Here is an 18,506-nt window from a genome sequence, read left to right as displayed (position 1 = left end):
ACAGGTGTCCCTATTTCTATCATTTTAATATTTTTTATATGTTATATCTTACTCAATAAAAACATTTTATATTTTAAGTTTGGTATCAGAATGCTAGAAAACCCAACTTAAACTGACTTAAAACAGCAAGGATATTTAGTCCAGTAACTGAAGGATCCTGTTTCCTGTCCTGAGTGGTAACTTTCTTCTAGGGCTAGCTGTTCATCAAGGAAGATGGTCAGCAGCAGAACAGCTACCTTCTCTCGTTCATGTCTCATGTGGATGAGAGGCTGCCTGTCCTTTAACCATCAAAACTGGCCAGGGGAACATCACTTGTTGATTAGTTTAGTCCTCAGTTATGTCCTTGTATGAACCAATACAAAGGCAAAGGAGTTGAATTTCCCTGATTGTCTTGAGCCAGTCAGGCTTATTCCCTGGATTTAGGGATGGATTTAGCTCCCCCTCCACCCCGGCCCCCATACAGGTTGGCTGCTGTACAGTCAGGGGAGAGTAATTCCCCAGAGGAAATCTGGATGCTGGAAATAGGTGCTTAGTAGGCAACCAGTGGATATCTACAAGTGGTTTTGTCTCTTGATTTGCTAATATAGTATCTTCTGCTGTTAATAGTCAAACGTTGGACACTGCAGACTAATTCTCTTATCTTCTGTTCATCTCTTTGATGTAGTTTAGATTAAGAAATAACTTTAGTTTGTCCATCCCATTATTTTAAGGACAGTGTGTACTCATAATAGGCATGAGGCATGATCTGAAATAAAGTTCATTCTGAAAAAGCTCTTAGAATTATTATACTATAAGTTAGAGAAGGATCACAAAAGCTGCAGCCAGCATTTAAACATTTATCTCAAGTTTAATAGACCTTTTAAAACTATATTAAAACTATATCATTCCCTCCAGCCTCTGCCTACTCCAGCTGGCCTGCCATAGCCACCCAGCACATGCTGTCTGCACAGGGGATGTGTCTATACAAGGACATCCATGCCTTTAAGACTGGGAGAGGTAGTATACTAATTGGAAAAGATATATGTTCCCATATGTTCATTGCAGCACCATTTATAATAGTTAAGATGTGGAACCAACCTAAGTGTCCATTGACAGATGAATAAAGAAGATGTGATACATAAATAATGAAATACTACACAACATGAAAAAGAATGAAATCTTGTCATTAATGACAACATGGATAGATCTAGAGTGTATTATGCTAAGTGAAATGAGTCAGATAAAAACAAATTTATGATTTCACTTGTATGTCGAATCTAAAAAACCAAACAAATGAACAAACATAATAAAACAGAAACAGACTCATAGATACAGAGGACAAATTGGTGGTTCCCAGTGAGGAGGGTGGTGAGGGAGTGGGCAAAAGAGGTGAAGGGGATTAAGGGGTACAAAATTCCAGTTATATAAGTAAGTCACAGGGATGTAATGTAAAGCATAGGGAATATAGTCAATAATATTGTAATAACTTTATATGATGACGGATGGTAACTAGACTTATTGTGGTGACCATTTTGTGATGTATAAAAATATCAAATCACTATGTTGTACACCTGAAACTAATATAATATTGTAAGTCAATTATACTTCAATTAAAAATTATTTATCAAAACTATATCATTCAGTAAATAACAATGTTGCATCCCTCTTGTATATTCAGTATAGGAAAAGCATTTCAAATATCCCATTCTACTTTAAAGAGCTATTTCCAATAAAGAACTAATATAGTTATCAAAAGACTGTTAGAATTAACTCTCCTCTTATACTTCAGTTCTGTCTTTTCCTTTAATTAACAATATCTCTAGCTAATAATTTGAGGAAATCTACATTCTTAAAATTCTTTGCCATTTAAGCACAGTGTGGAATAGAAAATGATTGGTAGTTATGAGGGAACTAGAAGAATACAAAAGATAGCACTGACTTCTGAAACTTTCTAATGCTCAAAAAATCAGAGAGCCCCGTTAAAGCAGACCAGAATTATCTGGTCCAAAATGTCAGTAGTGCTAAGGCTGAGGAAATGTGCTTTAGAGAAGAATCGTTTATCTCATGAGGATTTTTGCGGTGGTGTGACAGTGGTGTGTGTGTGTACGGGGGTATGGGTGCCGGGGGCAGGGGGTGTAATTGCTCTGTATACATACTTTAGTTTCCCAGGTTTTAGCCCCTTACCTCAACCCTTCCTCCTGTGACACCTCATGCCTTCACATCACAAGCCTCTCCTGGATTCTTTGTGTCTGGTTTATACTTCATATTCCTGATTCCTGATAGACACCTAGCTGTATGTCCCACCTCTACTTTTTTTATGTGGGTTATAATCTTCTGTCATCTTTGTAGCTTCTCAAATTATATATACACACATGTTTTTTCCCCCTCATAGGTAGGGATTCTCAGTTTCAAAATGGAGAAAACAAGAAAAAGTCTATTTATAAACCAAGGACAAAGAATACATTTGTTTTCTGCACTTAGTATCTATCGCTTGACACTTAGGCATCATTGTCAAGATAGTGATAAATGGTAGAGATTATAGGTAACTGCCTCAATTGTGTTAGAATAAATTTTATAAGAATTATGAAAAAATATTAACTGTCAAACTCCTTTTAAATTTTATTTTAGAGCCATGAGTGGAAAACTAACTGTTCAAGAAGAACAAATTGTAGAATTGCTTGAAAAAATTGCTGCTGTTGAGGAAGAGCTAAGTAGGGTAAGCATTCAAAACTGTATTGAATATCATGCAAAAAGCAAATATTAAAAGACAATTTCAGAAGGTGAGGAACCTGATATTTTTTCTTTAAGATTTTTTTTTCTTGCTGACCTTTAAACTAAAAGTAAGTTGTATCACAATTTTTTTACTATCATCAATGATAATGAAGAAGCTATTTTGACACTTATATTAATGCAACATTTTAAGAAATTAACTGAATTGTACAATTTAATGTTAAAGCTAAATAGTGAATGCTGAGACATTTTCATCAACATGTTTATCAGCTGAGGAAATGCAGATGTTGGGAGAAACCAGATGTTAAATAACTAAGGTAGAAGGACCTGACCCTTCAGTGCCACCCTCACACTGGCAGTGTTGGAAGGAATCTGAAGAATTAACACCACTCCATTAGACCTATTACTTGTTTTTTGTTTGTTTGTTTGTTGCATGGCTTGTGGGATCTTAGTTCCCTAACCAGGGATCGAACCTGTGCCCCCTGCACTGGAAGTGCAGAGTCCTAACCACTGGACTGCCAGGGAGCTACCCTGTTACTTGTTTTTAATGAATTTATAGGAAGAAACCAGATGCCGTATAAAATGTTCTAACCTACCTGGTAACTTGTTACAACTTTTACATGGAAATAATTTGTTTGGTTCTTCTGATATTATATTATGAACTAGCCAGGTATCTCAACAACCAGTTCAGCATTTTTTAATTCTTAAAAAAAAATGTTTAATGTGTTATATATAGGTTACAGAATTGTTTATGGATAATAAAAATGAACTTGACCAGTGTAAATCTGACCTGCAAAGTAAGACACAGGAACTTGAAACCACTCAAAGACATTTACAAGAAACTAAATTACAGCTTGTTGAAGAAGAATATTTCACATCAGCTTTGGAAAGTACTGAGGAGAAACTTCATGATACTGCCAGCAGGGTTTGTCCTTTGTTTTAATTTGTACTTGCATTAAAGAAATTAAAGAATGGGTAGAAGTAACTCTTAGCTTAAGCGTTAATTGTGAAATTCTATTTATTCACCCCAAATGATACTTCCATCCATTTAAGAAACATTATTTTACTATTTCGTATAAATTTTCTTCACTGGAGATGCTAATTTAAGAAAAAACTATTCCTAAAGTTTTGAAAGTAGAACATGACTTTAATATACTTTGTGGATGTTTAGAATAATGGTGTTGTAATGCTTTACCTGTGGTCATGGTTGAGATTAATCAGTCTTCAAGAATTTAGTATCTTCTAATGAGTATTCAATTTTTTATTAGGTGTACTTTTCCTAGGAATTAGTAACACATAATGGGGAAAAAAATTTGTGAGGGAGCATAATTACTAAAATAGATTGGCAAAATCAGTTTTCCTTGTCTAGATGGCTAGGGGAGGGGAAATAAACATTCCTGGATAAATTAGCATAAGTTTAAAATTTTCTTCTGATACAATATATAAAATTTACTAGTTCTTATCAGGAGAAATCCTTATGAAGCACAGATATTTTCATTAGACTGCTTTTGTCATATCCATCTTATCAACACTTATTTTTAAAAATCATATATAGTTGCTTAACACAGTTGAAGAAACTACAAAAGATGTATCTGGTCTCCATTCTAAACTGGATCGTAAGAAGGCAGTTGATCAGCACAATGCAGAAGCTCAGGATATTTTTGGCAAAAACCTGAATAGTCTGTTTAATAGTATGGAAGAATTAATTAAGGATGGCAGCACAAAACAAAAGGCCATGCTAGAAGTTCATAAAACCTTGTTTGGTAAGTTCAGGCATTTCTAATTCTAATCTTTGTGTGTTTAGTGTGAGACTAATTTAAAAACTGATAACTAAATATCATAAAAACTCAGGTGACAGTGTCACTAGTCCCCTCCAATGCACACACTATTCAGACTAGGGATTAATGCCTTTGAATTAAAACAAATGTTAGTTGAGTTTTTTCTATAAAACTCATATTACATATCTTGTTACATATCTTGTGTTTCCTTATTGAAATTTTCTGTGCATAAACATTCTCCAACTTTTTTTTCTTTTGAGAATGTGTATTTTGAATGTTTGCTGTATTGTCAGAATATGTGGGTATTATTTTTAACCATAACCATTGTTGTTATCTTCATTTAGGAAAGTAAGTATCCATTCATTTATTATTATTTTAAATTTATTTATGTATGTATGTATGTATGTATGGCTACGTTGGGTCTTCATTGCTGCGCGTGGGCTTTCTCTAGTTGCGGCGAGCCGGGGCTACTCTTCATTGCTGTGTGTGGGCCTCTCATTGCGGTGGCTTTTCTTATTGCGGAGCATGGGCTCTAGGCTCCTGGGCTTCAGTAGTTGTGGCACACGGGCTCAGTAGTTGTGGCTCGCGGGCTCTAGAGCGCAGGCTCAGTAGTTGTGGTGCACAGGCTGAGTTGCTCCCTGGCATGTGGGATCTTCCCGACCAGGGCTCAAACCTGTGTCCCCTGCATTGGCAGGTGGATTCTTAACCACTGCGCCACCAGGGAAGTCCCCCATTTGTTTATTATTAAAGTATTGTCTTCACTATAGAAAAGTTGGAAGATGCAGAAATGTAAAAAATTGTAAAAATCACCTAGAGTCTAGTCACTCTAAGCTAACCACTAAAAATTTTGTTTATTGATTTCTAGTTTCTCTTCTTTAACCTCTTTTATCTACAGTAATACTGTGTATTACCTTCAGTTAGAGATTAGTTTTTAGAATATTCTAACTCTTGATTTACACTGAGTTACAGTTTTGGGTCTGATACATCTACAGATGTGCCAAGTGCTTACTGAGTACCGCAGGAACGTATTTAATTTATATTTACAATAATTCCATGCTTATGTAGTGAGCCAATTATTTTAAGCTTATTTGTTATTACAAATTTCCACAACAAGGATATAATTTTGCCAACCTCTTTGAAGGTTGTATTTGTATTTAAATATATTTATTGCCGAGTTTAAATCTTTTTTCTTTTTTCTTTTTGGTATAGGTAACCTGCTGTCTTCCAGTGTCTCTGCACTAGACACGATTACTACAACAGCACTTGGATCTCTCACATCTATTCCAGAAAATGTGTCTACACTTGTTTCTCAGATTTCTAATATGATATTAAAAGAACAGTCATTAGCAGCAGAAAGTAAAACTGTACTTCAGAAACTGATTGTTAGTAAATCTCTTATTTTTGAAGGGTTACATTTAAGTCTTCAAAAACAATGTTAACTGCTATTCTTTCATCTTAAGCTTTACTAGACACAATGGTAAACATATCACTTTAAGAGAGTAGGTTTATATTTTTAAAGGCAAATCTCTTCATTGTTTTTTTCTCCCAAAATGATTAATTTCCAAATGCATATATACAACTTTTGAAACTTTTTTCACTTAAATCCTGTAACATAAAGAGTAGGAGTTAGTAAGCCTTTTAATAACTAGAAAGAGTAGGTTTAGCTCCACATGAATTCAAGGGACCCATGACTTGTTAGCTGGCTCAAAAATTGGTCATTCGTCTTTTCCTCAAGGGTCCTGGAATAGTCATGCTAATGTTACACTGACCCAACCAGGAGATATTAGGTAGTTAATTTTAAAACTACAGAAATACAGAAAAATATACAAGAAAAATGTGCTTACCCTTCCCCCTTCCCGTGTCCTCAAGTCCATTCTCTATAGAATTTGGGGAATGTATATAATAATTTGTGGTGTCAGGTATGTGTGGTCAAGCCCTTCTGGACTTTAACTGTGAGGCTGTTTTTCATCATTCTGTAGAAGCCAGCCATCTAATTACACAGTGTTGTTTACCTTTTCCATACTTGATTTGTATATACCCTTTATTTTGTAATTGTATCATTTGTCTAGGAAGTTCTTGGTCATCTCACTTTTTTTTCTTTGTACAGGCTCTCTGCCTCCCTTTTTGAGTTTAACAATATTTGTTGAACATTTTCCAAGTGAATACTGCCATTGTTCACTGACACTGCCTAAATTCAGTGCTGTATGACATTATTTGGTAGATTTCTTCAGTCACCCAAATTTAACAAAGTTAAAAGATACTCTGTTGGTACTAACTTTTTGGAAATTGATTCATTCACTAAATGGTAGTCTGTATTTATTGATGTCTTTCTATCAAGCTATAAGCAAGCTTGAGTCTGAGGAGATGATTGCTGCTCCCACAGAATGAGTTGAAATTAGTATGCTCGCTCTTCTTTCAAAAGAAAACCAGTACCCTTTTAAGTATTTACTAATTATTTCTGTTATAGTTCCTCATGCTTGCCCTAGTAAAAGGAGCTTGGTTCAGAATTGTTTTCTTCTTATTATAAAAATTCCCAATCTACAGTACTTTCTCAACTTTTCTATGTAACTTGACAAGAACAAGAACCTTGACAAGTTCTTCTGATACAATAGGATATAAGTTGCCAGGTCTTCAAATTTAAATACCTCCAGCCCAAGGCCTACTCTTGAAGACTATTTGGTTTCAGCCTTTTTGACTTAGTAACCTAAACTTGTTTGAAATTTATTTCGTTAAAATATAGTTGTAGGTGTTTTTTTTTTCTTCCTTTGTTTGCAATGCTGAAATCTTATCAAATGACTGTCATTTTCCTCTCATCTGAATTCTTCTGACTTCTGTTGCATTAGACTGTTAAAAATCTATTGTACATGAAGCAACCATTTTCATAATTACTGTATGCAGGATTAAGTAATTTATGATGAATATAAACTCTAGTAATAAATAGGCTCTGTAGGGTATACAGAATAGAGAATGGATACGTAGGATTTTAATATGCATGTGTTCAGTTAACACAGTATTTAAGATATTATCATTTATTTAACCAGCCGGATTTATGGAAGTGAAAATATTCTTTTTAAAGAGTTGTTTGTTTATTTTCAAAACCAGAATGTACTTAAGAGTGACCTCCTCAGTTCACTGGAAACAGTTTTATCCCCCACTGTGGTATCTATACTGGAAATCAATAGTCAACTAAAGCATATTTTCAAGACTTCATTGATACTGGCTAATAAGGTAACAAATATTCTTATTATCTCAAATTGTTGTTTAAGAAAGAAACTCTGTCTGTGGCCACATCTAGAGAGATGTCTACGTGCAAAACCCATGGGTTGTGAGAAGGAATCTGGAAGAGGGAGGAGATAGGATGCTCTCTGCCATTGATGTGGTCAGCAGAATCATGGTGAAGAAAAATAAGAGGGAATGATCTTCAAGATAAATATTTAACTTCACATAGTAGCATATATAGCGGTCTATCATATGGTGGGTGAGGAAGATATACATATGAACGTATACCCATATATGTATGCATAAATGCCTCAACATGGATAATAAAAAATCTCTGAAAGTGTTTAGAAATAGTAACAATCATCTCTCAGAGGTGGGAGTGGGACTGGGTGAGGTTCTAGGGGCTGAAAGGGAAAGGACTTTTCTCTGCATACTGTTTTCTACCTTTTCTATTTTGTATGTATTCAAAAAAATAAAAATAAATAAATAAACTTAAGACCTTTTAAAAAATTTTTTATTTATTTATTTATTTATTTTTGGCTGTGTTGGGTCTTCGTTTCTGTGCGAGGGCTTTCTCCAGTTGCGGCAAGCGGGGGCCACTCTTCATCGTGGTGCGCGGGACTCTCACTGTCGCGGCCTCTCTTGTTGCGGAGCACAGGCTCCAGACGCGCAGGCTCAGTAGTTGTGGCTCACGGGCCTAGTTGCTCCGCGGCATGTGGGATCCTCCCAGACCAGGGCTCGAACCCGTGTCCCCTGCATTGGCAGGCAGATTCTCAACCACTGTGCCACCAGGGAAGCCCAAAATATTTTTAATTTAAGAAAAGAAATTAATTTTTTTTAACATCTTTATTGGAGTATAATTGCTTTGTTAGTTTCTGCTGTATAACAAAGTGAATCTGCTATACATAAACATATATCCCCACATACCTCCTCCCTCTTGCATCTCCCTCCCACCCTCCCTAACCCACCCCTCTAGGTGGACACAAAGCACCAAGCTGATTTCCCTGTGCTATGTGGTTGCTTCCTGCTAGCTATCTCTTTACATTTGGTAGTGTATATATGTTCATACCACTCTCTTACTTTGTCCCAGCTTACCCTTCCCCCTTCCCGTGTCCTCAAGTCCATTCTCTATGTCTGTGTCTTTATTCCTGTCCTGCCCCTAGGTTCTTCAGAACCATTTTTTTTTTTTTTAGATTCCATATATATGTGTTAGCATATGGTATTTGTTTTTCTCTTTCTGACTTACTTTGCTCTGTATGACAGACTCTAGGTCCATCCACCTCACTACAAATAACTCAATTTCATTTCTTTTTATGTCTGAGTAATATTCCATTGTATATATGTGCCACATCTTCTTTATCCACTCATCTGTTGATGGACACTTAGGTTGCTTCCATGTCCTGGCTATTGTAAATAGAGCTGCAGTGAACATTGTGGTACATGTATCTTTTTGAATTATGGTTATCTCAGGTTATATGCCCAGTAGTGGGATTGCTGGGTCATATGGTAGTTCTATTTTTACTTTTTTAAGGAACCTCCATACCGTTCTCCATAGTGGCTGTATCAATTTACATTCCCACCAACAGTGCAAGAGGCTTCCCTTTTCTCTACACCCTCTCCAGCATTTGTTGTCTGTAGATTTTTGATGATGGCCATTCTGACTGGGGTGAGGTGATACCTCATTGTAGTTTTGATTTGCATTTCTCTAATGATTAGTGATGTTGAGCATCCTTTCATGTGTTTATTGACAATCTGTATATCTTCTTTGGAGAAATGTCTATTTAGGTCCTCTGCACATTTTTGGATTGGGTTGTTTGTTTTTTTCATATTGAGCTGCATGAGCTGCTTGTAAATTTTGGAGATTAATCCTTTGTCAGTTGCTTCGTTTGCAAATATTTTCTCCCATTCTGAGGGTTGTCTTTTCGTCTTGTTTATGGTTTCCTTTGCTGTGCAAAAGCTTTGAAGTTTCATTAGGTCCCATTTGTTTATTTTTGTTTTTATTTCCATTTCTCTAGGAGGTGGGTCAAAAAGGATCTTGCTGTGATTTATATCATAGGGTGTTCTTCCTATATTTTCCTCTAACAGTTTTATAGTGTCCAGTCTTACAGTTAGATCTTTGATCCATTTTGAGTTTATTTTTGTGTATGGTGTTAGGGAGTGTTCTAATTTCATTCTTTTACATGTAGCTGTCCAGTTTTCCCAGCACCACTTAGTGAAGAGGCTGTCTTTTCTCCATTGTATACTCTTGCCTCCTTTATCAAAGATAAGGTGACCATATGTGTGTGGCTTTATCTCTGGGCTTTCTATCCTGTTCCATTGATCTATATTTCTGTTTTTAAGCCAGTGCCATATTGTCTTGATTGCTGTAGCTTTGTAGTATAGTCTGAAGTCTGGGAGCCTGATTCCTCCAGCTCCGTTTTTCGTTCTCAAGATTGTTTTGGCTATTCGGGGTCTTTTGTGTTTCCATACGAACTGTGAAATTTTTTGTTCTAGTTCTGTGAAAAATGCCATTGGTAGTTTGATAGGGATTGCATTGAATCTGTAGATTGCTTTGGGCAGTTGAGTCATTTTCACAATGTTGATTCTTCCAATCCAAGAACATGGTATATCTCTCCATCTATTTGTATCATCTTTAATTTCTTTCATCAGTGTCAAAAAACCTGTATGTAGAAAACTGTAAGACACTGAACCTCCTTGGGTAGGTTTTATTCCTAGGTATTTTATTCTTTTTGTTGCAGTGGTGAATGTTTCCTTAATTTCTCTTTCTGATCTTTCATTTTTATAGGAATGCCAGAGATTTCTGTGCATTAATTTTGTATCCTGCAACTTTACCAGATTCATTGATTAGCTCTAGTAGTTTTCTGGTAGCATCTTTAGGATTCTTTATGTAGTGTCATGTCTCTGCAAAGAGTGACAGCTTTACTTCTTCTTTTCCGATATGGATTCCTTTTATTTCTTTTTCTTCTCTGATTGCTGTGGCTAAAACTTCCAAAACTATGTTGAATAATAGTGGTGAGAGTGGACAACCTTGTCTTGTTCCTGATCTTAGAGGAAGTGGTTTCAGTTTTTCACCATTGAGAATGATGTTTGCTGTGGGTTTGCCATATATGGCCTTTAGTATGTTGAAGTAATTCCCTTTAGGCCACCTTCTAGAGGGTTTTTATCATAAATGGGTGTTGAATTTTGTCAAAAGCTTTTTCTGCATCTATTGAGATGATCATATGGTCTTTCTCCTTCAATATGTTAATATGGTTTATCACATTGATTGATTTGCGTATACTGAAGAATCCTTGCATTCCTGGGATAAAGCCCACTTGATCATGGTGTATGATCCTTTTAATGTGCTGCTGGATTCTGTTTGCTAATATTTTGCTAAAGATTTTTGTATCTATGTTCATGAGTGATATTGGCTTGTAGTTTTCTTTCTTTGTGACATCTTTGTCTGGTTTTGGTATCAGGGTGATGGTGGCCTCGTAGAATGTGTTTGGGAGTGTTCCTCCCTCTGCTATATTTTGGAAGAGTTTGAGAAGGATAGGTGTTAGCTCTTCTCTAAATGTTTGATAGAATTCGCCTGTGAGGCTATCTTACCCTGGGCTTTTCTTTGTTGGAAGATTTTTTTTTTTTTAACATCTTTATTGGAGTTTTGGAAGATTTTTAATCACAGTCTCAATATCAGTGCTTGTGATTGGTCTGTTTATATTTTCTATTTCTTCCTGGTTCAGTCTCGGAAGGTTGTGCTTTTCTAAGAATTTGTCCATTTCTTCCAGGTTGTCCATTTTATTGGCATAGAGTTGCTCGTAGCAATCTCACATGATCCTTTGTATTTCTGCAGTGTCAGTTGTTACTTCTACGTTTTCATTTCTAATTCTATTGATTTGACTCTTCTCCCTTTTTTTCTTGATGAGTCTGGCTAATGGTTTATCAATTTTGTTTATCTTCTCAACCAGCTTTTAGTTTTATTGATCTTTGTTATTGTTTCCTTAATTTCTTTTTCATTTATTTCTGATCTGATCTTTATGATTTCTTTCCTTCTGCTAACTTTGGGTTTTTTTTGTTCTTCTTTCTCTAATTGCTTTAGGTGTAACGTAAGGTTGTTTATCTGAGATGTTTCTTGTTTCATGAGGTAGGATTATATTGCTATAAACTGCCCTCTTAGAACTGCTTCTGCTGCATCCCATAAGTTTTGGGTCATTGTATTTTCATTGTTGTTTGTTTCTAGGTATTTTTTGATTTCCTCTTTGATTTCTTCAGTGATCTCTTGGTTATTTAGTAGTGTATTGTTTAGCCTCCACATGTTTGTATTTTTTACAGATTTTTTCCTGTAATTGATATCTAGTCTCATAGCATTGTGGTCGGAAAAGATACCTGATACGATTTCGATTTTCTTAAATTTACCAAGGCTTGATTTGTGACCCAAGATATGATCTATCCTGGAGAATGTTCCATGAGCACTTGAGAAGAAAGTGTATTCTGTTGTTCTTGGATGGAATGTCCTATAAATATCAATTAAGTCCATCTTGTTTAATGTATCATTTTAAGCTTGTGTTTCCTTATTTATTTTCATTTTGGATGATCTGTCCATTGGTGAAAGTGGGGTGTTAAAGTCCCCTACTATGATTGTGTTACTGTTGATTTCCCCTTTTATGACTGTTAGCATTTGTCTTATGTATTGAGGTGCTCCTATTTGGGGTGCATAAATATTTACAATTGTTATATCTTCTTCTTGGATTGATCCCTTGATCATTATGTAGTGTCCTTCTTTGTCTCTTGTAATAGTCTTTATTTTAAAGTCTATTTTGTCTGTTATGAGAATTGCTACTCCAGCTTTCATTTGATTTCCATATGCATGGAATATCTTTTTTCCATCCCCTCACTTTCTGTATGTGTCCCTAGATCTGAAGTGGGTCTCCTGTAGACAGCATATATACAGGTCTTGTTTTTGTATCCATTCAGCCAGTCTGTGCCTTTTGGTTGGAGTATTTAATCCATTTACATTTAAGGTAGTTATGGATATGTATGTTCCTATTATCATTTTCTTAATTGTTCTGGGTTTGTTATTGTAGGTCTTTTCCTTCTCTTGTGTTTCCTGCCTAGGGAAGTTCCTTTAACATTTTTTGTAAAACTGGTTTGGTGGTGCTGAATTCTCTTAGCTTTTGCTTGTCTGAAAAGGTTTTAATTTCTCCGTTGAATCTGAATGAGATCCTTGCTGGGTAGAGTATTCTTGGTTGTAGGTTTTTCCCTTTCATCACTTTAAATATGTCCTGTACTCCCTTCTGGCTTGCAGAGTTTCTGCTGAAAGATCAGCTGTTAACCTTATGGGAGTTCCCTTGTATGTTATTTGTTGTTTTTCCCTTGCTGCTTTTAATATTTTTTCTTTGTATTTAATTTTTGATCATTTGATTAATATGTGTCTTGGCATGTTTCTCCTTGGATTTATTCTGTATGGGACTCTCTGTGCTTCCTGGACTTGATTGACTGTTTCCTTCCCATATTAGGGAAGTTTTCAACTATAACCTCTTCAAATATTTTCTCAGTCCCTTTCTTTTTCTCTTCTTCTTCTGGGACCCCTATGATTCAAATGTTGGTGTGTTTAGTGTTGTCCCAGAGGTCTCTGAGACTGTCCTCAATTCTTTTCATTCTTTTTCCTTTATTCTGCTCTGCAGTAGTTATTTCCGCTATTTTATCTTCCGGGTTACTTATCTGTTCTTCTGTCTCAGTTATTCTGCTACTGATTCCTTCTAGAGAATTTTTAATTTCACTTATTGTGAAATTTCATTTATTGTATTGTTTATCATTGTTTGCTCTTTAGTTCTTCTAGGTCCTTGTTAAACATTTCTTGTATTTTCTCCATTTATTTCCAAGATTTTGGATCTTCTTTACTATCATTACTCTGAATTCTTTTTCAGGTAGATTGGCTACTTCCTCTTCATTTTTTTGGTCTGGTGGGTTTTTACCTTGCTCCTTCATCTGCTGTGTTTCTCTGTCTTCTCATTTTGCTTAACTTACTGTGTTTGGGGTCTGCTTTTCGCAGGCTGCAAGTTCGTAGTTCCCGTTGTTTTTGGTGTCCGCCCCCAGTGGCTAAGATTGGTTCAGTGGGTTGTGTAGGCTTCCTGGTGGAGGGGACTGGTGCCTGTGTTCTGGTGGATGAGGCTGGATCTTGTCTTTCTGGTGGGTAGGACCACGTCTGGTGGTGTGTTTTGGGGTGTCTGTGACCTTATTATGATTTTAGGCAGCCTCTCTGCTAATGGGTGGGGTTGTGTTCCTGTCTTGCTAGTTGTTTGGCATAGGGAGTCCAGCACTGTAGCTTGCTTGTCGTTGAGTGGAGCTGGGTCTTAGCGTTGAGATGGAGATCTCTGGGAGAACTTTAGCCATTTGGTATTATGTGGAGCTGGGAGGTCTCTGGTGGACCAATGTCCTGAACTCGGCTCTCTTACCTCAGAGGCACAGGCCTGACACCCGGCCGGAGCACCAAGACCCTGTCAGCCACACGGCTTTTGGGAAGTCTGAGGTCTTCTGCCAGCGTTGAGTAGGTGTTCTGTAGGAGTTGTTCCACATGTAGATATATTTCTGATGTATTTGTTGGGAGGAAGGTGATCTCCACATCTTACTCCTCCGCCATCTGGAAGGTCTCCTCGAAATTAATTTTTTTTTTTCTTCAAAGATAGAAGATCAGAAGAAGGAAATGGATGGATTTCTCAGTACACTGTGTAACAATCTACATGAACTAAAAGAAGATACAATTTCTTCCTTGGCTGAAACACAGAAGCTATGTGAAAACTTAACTGAAGACCTGAAGACAATAAAGAAAATCCATTCACAGGTATCTTATTTAGGTGATTTAAGGAGTGTAAAAAGAAAGTATTATGATCTTTAACTTGATAATCCCTGTTACAGACTGAAAGCTATATAACTAAATTAGAATCCTGAAAATACCGAAGCCACTTTTGCTTATGACAGTAATTAATGTGACATAATTGAGAGTACTTCTCTTGATCAGTTAATATTTGATGATTTGCTACACGTAGAGCCCTATGCTAAAGCACGATAAGACATACAGTCCTTTCCTCACATCAAGAAGAAAGATGAACTGCAGAAATATACCATCAGGAGTACAATTAGAAGAAAATGGTCGTAGCATTTAAAATGAACATGTATCTACATTTTAACTTGATGATTTTTGTTGTTGTTGTTTTTGTTTTTAATGTAACATGGATAGTTATTCTCTTTCACAGACTATTCCCTGCTTTCTTTTACTATTTTTGTCTCATCAGTATCAGGCACTTACTTTGTAGTAAATTGATACAATTCTTAATTTTTTTTTTTTAAAGGATTTTCTTATTTATTTATTTATTTATTTATTTATTTATTTATTATTTTTGGCTGTGTTGGGTCTTCGGTTCGTGCGAGGGCTTTCTCCAGTTGCGGCAAGCGGGGGCCACTCTTCATCGCGGTGCGGGGACCGCTCTTCATCGCGGTGCGCGGGCCTCTCTCCATCGCGGCCCCTCCCGTCGCGGGGCACAGGCTCCAGACGCGCAGGCTCAGCAATTGTGGCTCACGGGCCCAGCCGCTCCGCGGCATGTGGGATCCTCCCAGACCAGGGCTCGAACCCGCGTCCCCTGCATTAGCAGGCAGATTCTCAACCACTGCGCCACCAGGGAAGCCCCACAATTCTTAATTTTTATTGATAAATGTAATTTATGACTTGCTCCATGTAAACTATCCCTCAGTATATGACGCTTTAAATCAAAACCAAACCTTCAAGCCAGGCAAGTCATAATCTATAAATATCAGATATATGGAAAATAATTTCTGGTATTCTTAAGCCCTTAGTAATGAATTCTGAAGTTCTGTTAAATGAGGCTATTACTACATGACAGAACTTTTTGGTCAGTGAAACTGTTGACATGGTTTAGTGACCAGTAAAGAATTCTTTGTTTTGGGAAGTGAGGGAAAGGGAATTCATATCCATGTCACCTGAAATGAGAAGGGAAACACATCTAAGGTTTTTAGATAAGAATTAAAGCAACTTTAGCTTTCTGCCCATGGACACCTCCGAGCAAGCACTGTTAAAGTCTCCCCCCCTCCAGGGCCCTCATGTCTAAGTCAGAGTCTCCCAAAGAGCCCGAACAGCTGCGGAAGCTCTTCATCGGAGGTTTGAGCTTTGAAACAACTGATGAGAGTCTGAGGAGCCATTGTGAGCAATGGGGAGCACTCACAGACTGTGGTAATGAGGGATCCAAACACCAAGCGCTCCAGAGGCTTCTGGTTTGTTGCGTATGCCACTGTGGAGGAGGTGGATGCAGCCTTGAAGGCAAGGCCACACGAGGTGGATGGAAGAGTTGGGAAACCAAAGAGGGCCGTCTCAAGAGAAGATTCTCAAAGACCTGGTGCCCACTTAACTGTGAAAAAGAGTTTTGTTGGTGGCATTAAAGAAGACACTGAAGAGTATCACCTGAGAGATTATTTTGAACAGTATGGAAGTGATTGAAATCACGACTGACCAAGGCAGTGGCAAAAAGGGAGGCTTTGCTTTTGTAACCTTTGATGACCATGACTCCGTAGACAGGATTGTCATTCAGAAATACCACACTGTGAATGGCCACAACTGTGAAGTAAGGAAAGCGCTATCTCAGCAAGAGATGGCTAGTGCTTCATCCAGCCAAAGAGGTCAGACTGGTTCTGGAAACTTTGGTGGTGGTCGTGGAGGTGGTTTTGGTGGGAATGACAACTTTGGTCGTGGAGGAAGCTTCCGTGGTCGAGCTGGCTTTGGTGACAGCCAGGGTGGTGGTGGCTGTGGTGGCAGTGGGGATGGCTATAATGGATTTGGTAATGATGGAAGCACTTTTGGAGGTGGCAGAGGCTACAATGATTTTGGCAGTTACAACAATCAGTCTTCAAATTTTGAACCCATAAAAGAAGGAAACTTTGGAGGCAGAAGTGCTGGCCCCTTTGGTGGTGGTGGTCAGTACTTTGCCAAACCATGAAACCAAGGTGGCTATGGTGGTTCCAGCAGCAGCAGGAGCTATGGCAGTGGCGGAGGTTTTGATTACTGCCAGGAAACAAAGCTTAGCAGGAGAGGAGAGCCAGGGAAGTGACAGGGAAGCTACAGGGTCAGCAGATTTGTGAACTCAGCCAAACAGTGGTGGCAGGTCCTAGCTGCTATAAAGAAGACATGTTTTAGACAATACTCGTATATGGGCAAAAAAAACTCAAGGACTGCATCTGAGACTAATTGTATAACAGGCTGTTTTAGTTTCTGTTCTGTGGAAAGTGTAAAGCATTCCAACAGAGGGTTTTAATGTAGATTTTTTTTTTTGCACCCATGCTGTTGGTTGCTAAATGTAATAGTCTGATCATGACACTGAATAAACATGTCTTTTTTAAAATGTACTGTGTGAAGTTAGAATTTCTTCATGGTGATGCCAGGTTCCAAATTTATTTACAACCTGCTTGGGTGGAGAAGACATTGTCTTCAGAAACCTTGGTGTAGCTGAACTGACAGTTACTGCGTTGTGACCTGGAGTTCACCGTGAAAAGGGTCACCCAAGCAAAGGCATGGAGGTTTTTGGTCATTAATATGATTGTTGGCACATCCTATGCAATATATCTAAGTTGAATTATGGTACCAGATAAAGTTCTAGATGGGAATGAAGCTTGTGTATCATCCATTATCATGTGTAATCAATAAATGATGTAATACCCTCTTGAGGGAATTCCCTGGCATTCCAGTGGTTAGGACTCGGTGCTTTCACTGCCGTGGCCCAGTTCAGTCCCTGGTGGGGAAACTAAGATCCCGCAAGCTGCACAGCACGGCCAAAAAAACAACAAAACAAAACCCTTTTGAATGGAATGAAAAAAAAAAAAAAAGAAAGCAACTTTAAAATAAGATTATTTGTTTCCCTAATTGATAAGCATGAAACTTTTCAGACAAAAGGTTAATATTGGAAATTAGTACAAATGATAGTTAACATTTATTGAGCACCTCACTATGTGTTTATTCCTCCTACCAATATAGATACAGGTTCTATTACTAGCCTAGTTTTCTAATGAGGGATCTGAGGCCTCAAGTGCGTCTAACAATAGTTAGATCCCCTTATAGCCGTGGTGGTGATTATACTGCCTGAAAGCATCCATTTATGAGGGGCTCTTCTATATGTTTCTAGAACATATTCTTGCTGTTTGAAATTGCAACAAATTTACCTTAAACCTGCCTAGATCTTTTTAGGTATGTAGATCAGCTTTTTATTAATTAGCTGTTTTGAAATGTTTAAAATTGGCAAGCAACTGTTTAAAAACAAACAAAACGGGACTTCCCTGGTGGTCCAGTGGTAAAGAATCCACCTTACAATGAGGGGGACGCCGGTTCAATCCCTGGTCAGGGACCTGGGATCCTGCATGCCACGGGGCAACTAAGCCCGTGCACCGCAGCTACTGAGCTCATGCAACTTAACTAGAGAGCCTGCGTGCCGCAAACTACAGAGCCCACATGCCCTGGAACCGTCGCACCACAACTAGAGAGAAGCCTGCACGCTGCAAGGAAGAGTCCACACGCCGCAATGAAAGATCCCGCATACCTCAGTGAAGATTCTACATGCTGCAACTAAGACCTGACACAGCCAAAAAAAAAAAAAAAAGGTGCTCTTAAAAACATCCTAATATTTTAAAAAAAACCCACCTATGCCATGAAAAGTATTTTAGCATGAGTGGTTTGACTTCCCTGGCTTAAAGGAAGCAAGTTTACTAACTGAGCTATTTCTGAGATATTCTAGAACTTGAGGTTAGTGCTGACAAACCAATGAT

General features: G+C 37.6%; 1 protein-coding gene and 1 pseudogene across 4 annotated transcripts in view; both read left to right on the top strand.

Moving 5' to 3' along the window:
* Positions 1 to 18,506, top strand: part of KIF11 (kinesin family member 11) — a 78,890-nt gene that overhangs the window by 16,886 nt on the left and 43,498 nt on the right. For all 4 annotated transcript variants that reach the window (XM_057531340.1, XM_057531341.1, XM_057531342.1 and 1 more), the window contains exons 11-16: positions 2,608 to 2,695; positions 3,446 to 3,634; positions 4,265 to 4,472; positions 5,697 to 5,869; positions 7,590 to 7,715; positions 14,368 to 14,526. In XM_057531340.1, the coding sequence (XP_057387323.1) occupies positions 2,608 to 2,695; positions 3,446 to 3,634; positions 4,265 to 4,472; positions 5,697 to 5,869; positions 7,590 to 7,715; positions 14,368 to 14,526 (943 nt within the window). The remainder of the gene's footprint in view (positions 1 to 2,607; positions 2,696 to 3,445; positions 3,635 to 4,264; positions 4,473 to 5,696; positions 5,870 to 7,589; positions 7,716 to 14,367; positions 14,527 to 18,506) is intronic.
* On the top strand, positions 15,617 to 16,943 carry LOC103000210 (heterogeneous nuclear ribonucleoprotein A1-like; annotated as a pseudogene).

The sequence above is a fragment of the Balaenoptera acutorostrata genome, chromosome 16 (genome assembly GCF_949987535.1).
Source record: "Balaenoptera acutorostrata chromosome 16, mBalAcu1.1, whole genome shotgun sequence".
Classification (NCBI taxonomy): domain Eukaryota; kingdom Metazoa; phylum Chordata; class Mammalia; order Artiodactyla; family Balaenopteridae; genus Balaenoptera; species Balaenoptera acutorostrata.
The sequence above is the reverse complement of the archived record's forward strand: the minus strand, read 5'-3'. Positions and strand labels throughout refer to the sequence as shown.